At 41.0% G+C, this 12,456-nt stretch overlaps 1 protein-coding gene across 1 annotated transcript; it reads right to left on the reverse strand.

The window, feature by feature from the left end:
• Positions 1 to 9,083: 9,083 nt before the first annotated feature.
• M438DRAFT_337401 (uncharacterized protein) lies at positions 9,084 to 10,814 on the reverse strand (the record flags this gene model as incomplete). Its single annotated transcript, XM_029903991.1, has 4 exons — positions 9,084 to 9,135; positions 10,035 to 10,141; positions 10,195 to 10,358; positions 10,439 to 10,814. 4 exons carry the CDS (start codon positions 10,812 to 10,814, stop codon positions 9,084 to 9,086), a joined length of 699 nt encoding a protein of 232 aa, XP_029758051.1.
• Positions 10,815 to 12,456: the final 1,642 nt, after the last annotated feature.

Genomic DNA, 12,456 nt, shown 5'->3' on the forward strand with positions numbered 1-12,456 from the left:
ATACCCTACTTCCGCTTTAAATATTTATTGACCTAATTAATACGGATCGGACCCCCCAAAATTAAATGGATTAGACCCCCCTAAAATTTCCCCCCTACCTAAAATTAAATAGATCGGGCCCTAATCTATAACTTTATAGAAGGTTAGAAGCATAGTAAGCCATTTTTTTCGTAGTGCGGCAATTACAAATATCCTACTTCTACTCTAAATATTTATCGACCTAATTAATACAGATCGGACCCCCTAAAATCAAATAGATCGGACCCCCCTAAAATTTCCTCCCCTATACAAAATTAAATGGATTAGGCCCTAATCTATTACTTTATAAAAGTCTAGGCTAAAACGTCTTCGACATCGATGTTCTAGACCCAACTTACTATAGACTACTATTTTATAAAAGGGAGACATCGAAGAAGGTGTACCCTTCGCCTATTTAATAATAAGAACTATACCTAGATCCGAATAGACTATCTCTATATACTACATCTTATAGTTAGCTCCGTTAAGAGTTAAAGAGGTCTTAATAGTCTATCTATTGGCGTTAATAAGAAAAACGACATTCCTTAATATAAGATTAGTAATCTAGCTAAGGATAATGCGCTCCTTAAGATTACTAAAAACTTTAAGACCTTACATTCGTCGTCTACGATAGAAGCTATAGTAGTTATAGACAAGATTAACACTAGACTTATAACATTATGTTAGAAGATCTATAGATTAGTCCTTAGTTAAGTTAACAATCGATCTAAGAAGAGTATAGATAGTAACGTTACTTCCTCTAATAATAGTAATAGAGAAAGAACGAGAAAAAGAAGAGCAAGAGGCAATATAGAGGTTAAGACTAGCGAGGTTAGTAATAATACTACTACTACTACTACTATTACTACTACTTCTATTACTGTTACTACTACTACTTCTATTACTATTACTACTACTACTACTACTACTACTACTACTACTACTACTACTACTACTACTACCCCTACTACCTCTTCTATAACAATAGGTAGCGTAAAACCTACCCTCTTAACCCTAGAGGATAACTAATCGTTTAAAAATAGTGTTTAGCTTTATAAAAAGGCTATAATTATTTCTAAAGAGAACGATGTTATTATACTAACGAAGAGAGCAAAGGCAACGAACGTTATAGCACTAAACGAGAACCTTATATTACTAAAGGGGAGATATACCTCTTTAAAACGGTTATCGCTACTATTAAAACTGCTATCGTGCTTTACTACTGTTACTAGTACGACGGCTATTTTATAATAGTTTACTTCTTATGCTCTTCCTTATGCTTATCCTTACCTTCTATCTCCATTTACGATCGATTAGATTACGCTAGAAATTATGTAATAAGATACTTCTAAATCTTGCGGTGCTAACGGTCTACACATTCGCTTCCTTAAAGCTCTTATAGACTATCCCGCTTTTCTATAGTCGCTCTATTACTTATACGTATAGTGTCTCTTATCTATAAGAACACCTACTACTTAGAATGAAACCAAGATTTACTTATTAATTAAAGACACTACTAAACCATAGGATGCTAATAACCTTCGCCTAATTACACTAATCTACATGTTTTATAAGGTGTTTAAACGTCTCTTACTCTCTTAATTCGATTATGACGGATAGGCTAAGATCTACCCCGCATAAGCTAGCTTTTGTAGCTACTATTTAACATATACTAATGCTACGATAGTTTACTACGCTCTTTCTACTAGCTTACGTAAGATCGCCGTCTTCCTAGATTTTAAGTCTACGTTTAATATCTTAGACTATTCTATACTTAAACGTATCCTTATCGAGCGTAGTTATCTATCCTACTTGCTTACCTTAATTAAGAGTCTTACGTTCGATAACGTCTAATCTAGGGTCTTAGTAAGCGGCGAGGCTTCGGACTAGTTCTAGCAGACTTATAGTATATTATAGGGCTCTCCGATCTTACCTTATCTATTTAACTTCTTTATAGATGGCTTAATTATAGAGCTTAACATTAACTATTTACACCTTAGAAAAGACCCTATACCGTACACTCTATTCTATGCTAATAATAGTACTTTACTTCCTACTAACTATAACGAGGCATAGCGGCTTCTATAGATTATAGAACGCTAGTTAGATGTTAACGGTCTAAGACTAAACGTACGCAAGTATAGTTATATGTTATAGTATCTAATCCTATAGGCGCTCTTTCTTAACTATAGGATAGAGTAGATTCCGCTTATGTAATAGTACGACTACCTTAGTTTTCTAATAATAGCGCGAGGCATTAACTTCGAAGCATATCTTACTCGTCGTATTAGTACGGCTATAGCGCGTGCTAACTTCCTATTAATCTCTTCGGATTTATAGGGTCCTACATATAGACTACGCGTATTTAAGCGGTACCTCGCCCCTATATTTAAGTATAGTGCACCTCTAGTTGTTGCCTAGGCTAACTCTTACTCGCTAAATACTACTAAGTTTCGAGCTTACCTTACGAAGATATAAGACTTAATCTTCTAGATTACTAATTCTAAGTTATTGTACTATATTGTAATGAACATATACGGTCTTCCTCTACTAGAGTCGAGATTTTAGCTATTAAGGACCTCCTTCTAACGCATCCTTAACGAATTACCTATATAGAACCCGCTTAAACGGATTATAAGCATGCTACAATTAAGGCTATTTTCTTTAGCATTTATATACGCTCTGTCCTATAACTTTAGTTAGAATACGTTTATCGTGTAAAACAAAATCGACCCTACTACGAGACCTTAAACATTTAAATAGTACCTTCGACGTAAGCTCTCCTCTATTGTTCTAGAGGAAGCTAGTTAGAAACACCTTACTAAAGTTATTACGCCTAAATTAAGAAAGGTACCTAGACTATTTATAGCGGACATTAGTCTTATAGCGCCTATCTCTAAGTAAGATAATCTCTTCTAGTATTAGTAAGGAAGTTTTATGTTTAGCTTTTGCTATAAGTGCAATCTAGATAGAAGTTTTAGAAGAGGCTATAAAAGCTGTTCCCTCTTACTACATCTATCTAGACTTATAAAGGCCGAACGCGAGCAAAAGCGAGAGCTAATAGAGCGACTCGAGGGTTCTAGACTAGTTATAGACGTAGACATCCTATTAAATAACTAGCAACTAGATCGTGCTACTAAAGTTCTTATNTAAATAATAGTTAAAACCTATAATAGCATTAGTATAGATAAGTTATTATACTTATCCTCTAAAAAGTTTTTGCTTACTAATAACTTTATAACTATTTATGTTAGCTAAATTCTAATGTTATATTAGTATAGAAACCCCCTAAAAGTACNCTAAACAATAGTTAAAACCTATAATAGCATTAGTATAGACGAGTTATTAGACTTTTTCTCTAGAAACGCTATTTTAAACGCTATTTTAGGAATTTTTCCTAAAATAGCATTGTATGTAGGGGTAGGTCCACTAGCTGTTAAATGAACTAAAATCAATAAACACTCCTTCTAATACTTTAACTTCCTTCTAAACTCACTCCACTTTATACGATCAAAATCCTAGTTCTCCTTTCCTTTAATAACTTTCCTTACTATAAACAAACTTCTTAACTTCTTTTCCCTTATTACTCTCCTTAATAACTACGTACTCCCATTAAAACCTAACGCACTACCTTCCCTTAAATTTCTCTCATTACCTATAAACGAGTACCTAATACCCTTATTTCTCTAATCATCTACTAATAGATTTATATTAACTATTAACCCTTTCTTTTCTAAATCCTAACTCTTCTTAAAAAACAATAACTCTTCTTTCATCTTTACCTCTAACTCTCCTAACAAATCCTACACTATACCTTTTATACTATCTATTCTTAAACGAACATTCTTTCTAAATAACGCTATTATCTTCCTATCAAAATTAACTAACTACTATATCTTACTCTTCTAACTCTTCTCCTTCATCTTTATCGACTTTCTATAACTTATCTAATCTATTAACAACTCTATTACTCTTACCTTCCTACTTAAACCTTCTACCTTACTAAATAATAACTCCCTTACCCTTCTATTTAACCTTTCTACTAAACTCTCTACCTCTATTTCTACCTAATCTTCTAACATTCCCCTTTTAATAACTAATAAATCTACCTCTCTCTTTCTCTTTAACTAATAATTATATAACATAAACAACTTCCTAAGAGTTAACACCGCCGCATACACCTATATATAACTATCTACCTCTTTCTAACTACTAACCTTTAAATTTAAACCTAAACAAGCTATACTACAAATAAATACACTCTTCCTACTATCTCCTCTTATTTCTATCCCTAACATTACTACCTACATATCTAATAAACACTCTTTAACCTTAGCAGTAATTTTCTTTACCTCTTCATCTTTCTAAACGTCCTTTCCCTTCCCTCTAAACCTTCTCTTCTTTTCCTTTCTTACCCTTATTAACTCTTCTACTCTCATTTCTAATATACCTAACACTTCTCTCTCCTTCTAACCTAAAACAAAATCTAGCCTTCCCTTAAACAAAACACCTTTATCTTCACTTTCTATTATACCCTTCTATATCCTCTAAATAAACCTTAATAACATCTTCTACACCTTTATATACTACTCTAATGTAGACACTATCTGTCTAATATACATTAGCTTTCTATCTTATTTTCTACTAGCCTCTCTTCTATTTAGAATCTTTAAATACTATTGTTCTATGTCTAAACTTCTTATAACTACTATTATATTCCTTACTAATCTTCTAACAAACGCCTTATACACTACTAACCCTTCTTCCTTAATATCCTCTAACTATAACTTCACTTTTTCTATCTTTATACCCTTTAATACATCCTTCTAACGCGACATCTTTAACTAATTGTCTACATCTACTCTTCTAATCTTACTATTAACCCTTCTATTCTTTAACATCTTCTAATTTTTATTCTTCTTTTCTAACATTAACTTTTCTAAACTTCTACTCTATTCTTTACCTTTACCTTTACTAACTCCCCCTTCTTCTTCTTCCTCCCTAATAACATCTCTTCTTACTTTAAACGCGACATTCTAATTATTTAAACGAAAAAATCGCTAAAACTTTATACTACTTCTCTAAAAAATCTCCCTCTCTTTACTATTCTTTCTCCTTCCTTTCTTTAAGATATTTACCTAACTATGAACTTTCCTCCTATATTCCTACATTACTCTCTTACTACCTCCTATAAATCTATAATCACAAGTTATCTTATCTCCTTCTCCTTCTCTAACCTACTAATAATAAATATAACTACCCGAAAATACCTCTATCTCTTTAACACCTAAACTTCTACGATTAGGATATCTTATATCTTCTATATACATCGCTAACCCCTCTAAACCTATTATCTACTCCTTAATCTCCTTAATCTTCTTTCCTCTAACACCCTTATATGCCTTTCTATTACGAAGATGTCCCTTTATAACATGTGGCGTAATATAATAACTATACCTAACATACAATATAACCCTAAACTTACTTAGAAACTTTAACTCTACCCTTTTTTTCTTTTCCTTTTCTCTACCTATCTTACTTCTTTTAATGTGTTTCATTTCTTCAAATTCTTTTCTTCTTATGTTTATTTAATCTTTTACTCTTATTCTTAAACTTCGAACCTCTCTAACATAAGAAAAAACTAACAATCTCTACTACTCTACCCTACCCCTTAATAAAATTATAACCTTAGCTATAAATAGATTATACCCCCCTATCCACTTTCTTTACCTTAAAAANAGTAGGACTACGTCTCCTACGTCGCTAGAGCCTAATACTACTAAGGGAGAACGAAGGACAATAGATCTAGGCGACGACCTTAGAAAACTCTAACTAATAGAGACCTTATTAGGAGATTTATAAGCGGGACGTTCTAATAAGCGATAATTAAATCCTTAGACGAGAGCTCTCCTAAACATTTAATAGCTTATACTAGCGGCGGCTCTAGCATCGCGCTCTTCCCTCGGCTTACCTATCGATAAACTCTTAGAGATACGGATTCTCCATTATATTTTGGTCCCCTAGATTAACTTTACTAATAAAATTCGGAACCTCTATATATAGAGGGAACAGAAGGACTACTAGCGCACCGTAGCGCGCTTAAAAAGGACTTTACCCTATTCTACATAATGTCCCCTACTTTAGAAGGAAGGGGGTTACTTTCCTTTAGCTAAGATAGCCCTATTAGGGACCCGTAAAATCCGAGAGACGTTAGCGTCGCCTACGCTAATTTATTATATCTCTAGGATAATATTTTAGGTCGTACGGAGCGGCAAGCTACTATGTCTCTAGTCTCTTCCCCCTAGGCGGGTTTATCGAAATAACTATAAGTAGGACGATCTAGAGGACGCGGTCTATACTAGTTTTCTAGGCTCTTAAGTCGGACGATCCTAGAGGAAAGACTAACTAGTTATATATAGATAGACCTCTCCGATTAGCGGCATGTTAGTAGAGATTCCTTTAGGGTCCCTTTAGATATATAACATAGTTAAGCTAAGAAGCGGAAGGAGTAGATCGAGGAGGAGTTCGTATAGTACGAGTAGCTTTAGAAGTAGTTTGCTATGCTACATCCGAGCCGAGTTAGACCTCTAGAAGCAAGCGAGTAGGCTCGCCCTTTAGATATAGTTCATTCTATAGTAGCCTAAATACTAAACCCCTAACCCTAACCCTAAGAACTAGTATTAGCTTCTAGAGTAGGTGCTTATCCTTATCGGTACTAGGCTTAGTTAAAGCATTCTAAACCTCCTCGTCGTAGACTTTAGTAGCGGGCTAAAGAAGGAGTAAGCAGTCCTTATAATTAGCTACTCTACTATGCTTAAGCATAATGTAGTACGACGTGTAGAGATGTTGCACCTATTCGGTATAGTAGGCCTTAACTCTACGGGTGTTAACTCCCTATTTATCTCCTAGGAGAGAGTCGATGTATATAATAAGGTTATTATACTAGGGTATCTTTTCTAGAGTCATTATATGCACTACGGTAACGTTGTCCTTAAGAAGGGCTATGCGTGGTTCCTAGTTTAGCGTAATAGCGTAATGGTCGACTTTAGACTAGATGTGCTATAAGGTGCGCATAGCGCTAGTAACGCTAGAGACTAAGGACATATAAGGCTTATATAGTAGGGCGTTCTATAAGAGAGCAGCGCTAAAGAGCAGGTAGAAGATATAGAAGGCGGCGCAGTTGTCGGCGGTGATCTCCTAACCCTAAACGCTTCTTCTAATCTTTAATAGACCGGACACGGTTAGATAGTCGCCCTTATGTCTAGGTCTCTAATTAGGGGGTCTTCTAGGGTGCTTAAGTGTCGAGGCGAAGACGATGGCGTCCTAGACGAGAGTAGGGTGCTCGACCATGTGCTTGTTAAATACTTGAGTCTAGAGATCGGCGGCGTCGGTAGGGACGAGGGTCTTCTAGAGTTCATCGCGAACTTGGATGTACAAGTCGTTGCCGAGTGACTTGCAGGGCTTGCCTTCGCGGATGCATTTGTTGCAGGCAGAGCCAATGACGGTCGAAGTCATGTTGTTGCAGTTTTCGCTCTTTCTACAATTGCCACAATAGACGAGTGCTTGCAGGACTTTAGTGACTGTGTCTGCCATGATGAAGTGTGTTGTTGTGTTTCGAGAGAGAAAGAAGGGGAAGCAGAGATCTTTCTGTGACACTGTGTTGTGTTGTGTTCAAAGGAAGAAAAGGAAGTGGAGGTAGAAGTAGTGGAGAGAAGAAGAGAATGATGAGAAGAGGTGGTCTCTTATATGTGCGATTGATTGATTGCGCATAAGGTGTGAGAGTGAGAGTGAGAGTAAGACCAAAAGTGAGAGTGAGAGTGAGAGTGAAGAAACGACAAAGCTTGCAAGAACATGCCGGAAGTCTCAGAATTTCAGCGAGATGCGAACAAGGACAATCACAACTCCAAATTTATACAGCACATTATCTACTTTTGATGCTTGTTATTATCGATTCTAATGTAGGAAACATCCCTATTGAATAACGTAGACGTAGGGGCACAGGAATTGCACTAGAACCGAGCTCTTAGCCTAGCAAAGGCTCCCTACAACATAGCAGTCAAAAGGCACAATGATTTTGAGTTTTCGATGTAGCTCCAAAGAGATTAAGGGGCAGTATCGCTCTCATTGGACATGTACTTAATCATCAAAAGGATCCTGCCTTTTTGCAGCTATGGTCGCAAGGCCTTACAGGCGAGAGGGAGTATAATTGAGGTGATAGGGGTGGCCAAGAAGATGAGATTGAAGCCTCGGCGCAGAAAGTTGCCGAAAGTCGTGAACTGCTTGAAGACCAGAGTACTGCGGGGCCGAATCCACGCCTATGTATTTGATTCATTGACCGGAGCAATAACAGCATAGGTCCTTCAAGCAGGAGTGAAAAGGGAGGCGGCAGTGGCGAGATTGGCCAAAGCGAAGTGAAGAGTGCAGCAACGCCCAAGACAAGTTTGGATTGTGGCGAAGCAAAGGGTTCCAAGAAGTGAGAGATTATCTGCGATGAAGTGGATTGAGCAGACGACCCTGGCAATCTGAAGGCTGAGAAAAGGTACCGAGATGTGATAGCAAGAAGCAGTGGCAAAAGAACCCAGAGAAGAACGTGTAAGGGCCTGGCGACGTTGAGACGACATAGAGAATAAGAGGCGTAGCAAAGCAAGAGATGGCAGAGCAACAAGAGCCTTGTGCTTTGTGGTGGAATGATGATTGACCCTCTCTCAACAGACATGACGAGAGATGCGGCAGCTTGGAGCTGGAGGCGGCAGGGCTGGTGATGGCGGTACCACGAGCGGTGAACGACTCTGCTGATTGAAGAACTGTGTAATTCAATAGAAGAGACGCAAGTCAAGACAGGGCGATTGTGGTGTGGCAAGCTGGGCTGCCTTGCCTAACGTCGAGAAGCTTGCGCAGAGTTGAAGAGAACAGCAGGACCAGGCCGAGGTGTTGGGAGCAACAAGGAGTTATGGAAGCAATCTTTCTTTGCAGTGATGCGTGGGCGGGAAGACTCAGCACCAAGACAGGGCAGGAGAATTGTGCAAGACGCTGAAGAGGATGTCGTCTGATCTGGAAGCTCGTGATCAAGGAACGTATTGCGGAGAAGTAAGTGGCGATGGAGAGGAGAAGGTCTGTCTGTCTGGAACATGTCAGCAAGTGGAAGAAGACAGCGTGGATCAATATCAATACCTTAGCAGATGCAGAGAGACAGGATGGGCGACTGTCCCAAACTTGCAGTGAACCCTGGTAGTTGCCAGGAACGTCGGTAGATATCTCGGGGCGCTTGGAGAAGCAGAATAATTGCCTGAGTCGGAAATGAAGCCTCGGTGAGATTGTACCGGTACGGAGACTCAAAGAGAATGAAAACAGCAGCGGGGATGGACTTGAGGTATGGCAAAGGTTGTTGGAACAAATAGTGGGAACAGCGGGCGCATGTCGTTGTCCCAAAAGGTCCGTTGGACGCACCGATGGCTTCGGCCAATCAAGGGTTTGCGACAGACTGTTGGTGAGATACAGGTATGGCGCAGAACTCCAGACAAAACATGTGATGGGCCTGTTGGAGTCGGACAGCAGGCCAAAGCGTGTGAAGTTGTGGGTCGTAGAAGACAAAGAGAGTCATGATTGAGTGAAAGAGCAAACGTATGGAGCGAAGGAAGAGACGCCGATGTGATCGTGCCTGAAAAGAAGCTCGGAAGATTTGGAAGTGCAGTAGCAGCAGCATGCTAGTGGCACTCTGAAATACGAAGCAGAGAGATGTTTGTATTGCCAGGACGGCAGTGAAGCCTGCGGTGAAAAAGTCAACGCCAATAAGTAACGTGTCATGGCGGCACTCGTGAGATTCTCGGAGAAGCAGGGCATTGGCGACCCAAATGGTAGCAGCAACAACAATAAGCCAATGAAGAAATGCGAATGTTCAGCAGGAGCGGCAGCGAAGATTGACGGGCGAAAGCTTCAAGCCGAAGGAAGATTCCGAGAGACGTAAATGTCGGCAAGGCTGAAAGGTAAAAGGGCGAAGGAAGTAGGAAATCTCGAACTCGTAGACAAGACTCAGGTCTTCCTTTGCTGTGATGGTGGTGGCGGCGGTAAACATCGGCGTGAGGGGGTCTGGGAGTTTCTTGAGCTTGAAGATGTATGAGTGGATCTGCTTGGGGGGTCAGTCAAGATTGACAGAGTACGTTTACGCTGAAAAGATACCTGGTTGGAAGCAGAAGAGAGCGTCAACAAAGAGACAAAGAGACTTGTAATCATGAAGCTGAGAGACCGCATGCCAGCAGGCGATGATGATGGGAGCAGTAAGCTGTGGCGAAGGTTGCTGGCGGTAAAGGTGGTCTTGAGGTGTTGGAGTAGCAAGAGGTGTGCTTGATCCAAACAGTAGTGGAGCTTGGTGAGAGCGGGTAGCAGCAGTAACAGCAGCAAGCCAGAGAAGAAAGGCGGCTACTTTGCAAGAACGGTAGAGAAATTTGAGAAGTGTAGTCGTAGGAACAAGCGGTCTCGACGAGAAGATGAGCGAAGTGGCCGGCAGTGAGGTCGTTGCTGTTCTCTACGGACTGCCTCAAGCAGGCGGAGACAGCTTGTGCACAACACAGCTGGAAGTTGTGCATGATGGCGAGTGCGAGGGTGTTTTTGCTCCCGGGTGCAAGATGTGCCGCAGCAAAGCCATCCTGGAGTGATGCAAGTGCGATTTTGGCGTTGGAGAAGCAGCGTGGAGCGTGGCGCGGAGGTGAAGCAGAGCCCTCGTCACCGAAAGCAAGGAGTTGATGAGGAAGAGACGGACGGGCGTCGGACCAGATCTTGAAGTACTGCAACAATGACATTGTTGGTGGTGGTGGTAATGGAGACGTGCGGAAGTGGCATTGGCGCTCAGGAGTTCAGGAGGCAGAGAGGTATGACCTGGTTCAATGTCAGTCAAAAGGATCTTGAAGTGTAATCTGGGCAAGTTGTTGCGAACCTGTGTAGAGATGGTGTAGGGCGTGCTGGCGTTCGGGAACGAGAAACAGAGGAGCAATCGCTGAAGAGAGCGGTAGATCTTTTGGTAGAGCCTGCATTCGCCAGTATCGTCGTCGTCTGTTGCGCAGAAGTGTGTGGAGATGTCTGCGGCCAGACATGGCGAGAAGGAAAGCGCCGAGAAGAGGGTGGGATTAGGGGCGCAGCAAGCATGACTTGGGCTGTGCGAACGAGGCTCTAGAGAAGAGGAGAAGAGGAGAAGAGGAGAAGAGAGCTGGAAGCTAGGGTCAGTCAAAAGTCCAAGAGAAGGTTTCCGGAAGAGACGTACCATTGACAGAGTAGAGCAGATTAGAGCAGGGTAGCGTGAAACAGAGGCCCTGGCGAAACCAGCGGTGATGACCAGGATGAGAAGAGAACAAAGAAGTCTTTGAAGGGCAAAGCAAGCATGAGCGACATTCCAGTGTGAAACATGTCGCTGAGAAATTGGTGGGAATAGAGAGTATATGGGAGAGGGCGAAGAGGAGAAAGCGATCAAAGACTCTCAAGTGCCCTGATTCCAAGAAGAAAAAGGACTATGGCGAGCGGCTGAGCGATGGAAGTGATTCGTGAGTGCCAGCAAGAATGCGATAAGCCGAACGGGTTGGTGGAGGAGTAACGCAAGAGCGCAAGAGCTTAAGACATTGTCGAGAGCAAGGGGTAGCGAAAAGAGAAGCCCAGCTCCTCATAGCGACAGCGATCAGTCTTCCTGAGAAGATGCGCAAGGTTGTGGCGAGTGAACGCCAGAGTCCGGATCGCTCTGGTTGCGAAAGAGAGAAACAGTGTGTAAGCGGCTGTAATGATGAGTTAGTCAATGGATGTAGAAGAAAATGTGAATACAACAATGACGTACCGAAAGCTTGCGAAAGATCGGAGATGATACGTGGGTGGCAGCACCAAAGATGGAATATGTGGCGCAAATGTCGAATAAAAGGAAGTGTCGAGAGCAAGGAGCTGGAAAGGAAGCTTGGCTCAGGGGAATAGCTGTCTCCGAGCGCGAGATGGAAAGAGCTCTGATATTGCGCCGAAGCGCAGATCCCAAAGAGATGAGAGAGAGAATACTGCAAAGCACGGTCAGCACATTGAAGTACTGCAGAAGAGAGGACTAACTTGCCTCGGTTAAAGCTGGAGAAGCACAATGGAGAATGCATGGAGAAGGCATGGAGAAGGCAAAAAGCCTTGAACTGCGGCGACGGCGTTGAGGAGTGCCGAGTTTCAAGCCGAAGAGAATGAATTTGGCAAGGACTTGATCTGGGAGAGGGAGGCAAGTAACAGTGTTCAAGCTGATTCCGAAGAAGGAAGACAAAATCAAGGCGATGATGATGAGCATGAGTGTCGATGGACACAAGAAGGCTTCCGCGAAAGCCATAGTGACTGCGGCTTCAAAAGCGGAAATGACTACTGCAAAGCAAGGTCAGCAATGATTTGATGCTCGGCTTGGAGAGAGAATCTTACCGGACTGTGCGGAGAAGACCC

The sequence above is a fragment of the Aureobasidium pullulans genome (genome assembly GCF_000721785.1).
Source record: "Aureobasidium pullulans EXF-150 unplaced genomic scaffold scaffold_16, whole genome shotgun sequence".
In the NCBI taxonomy this organism is placed as follows: Eukaryota; Fungi; Ascomycota; class Dothideomycetes; order Dothideales; family Saccotheciaceae; genus Aureobasidium; species Aureobasidium pullulans.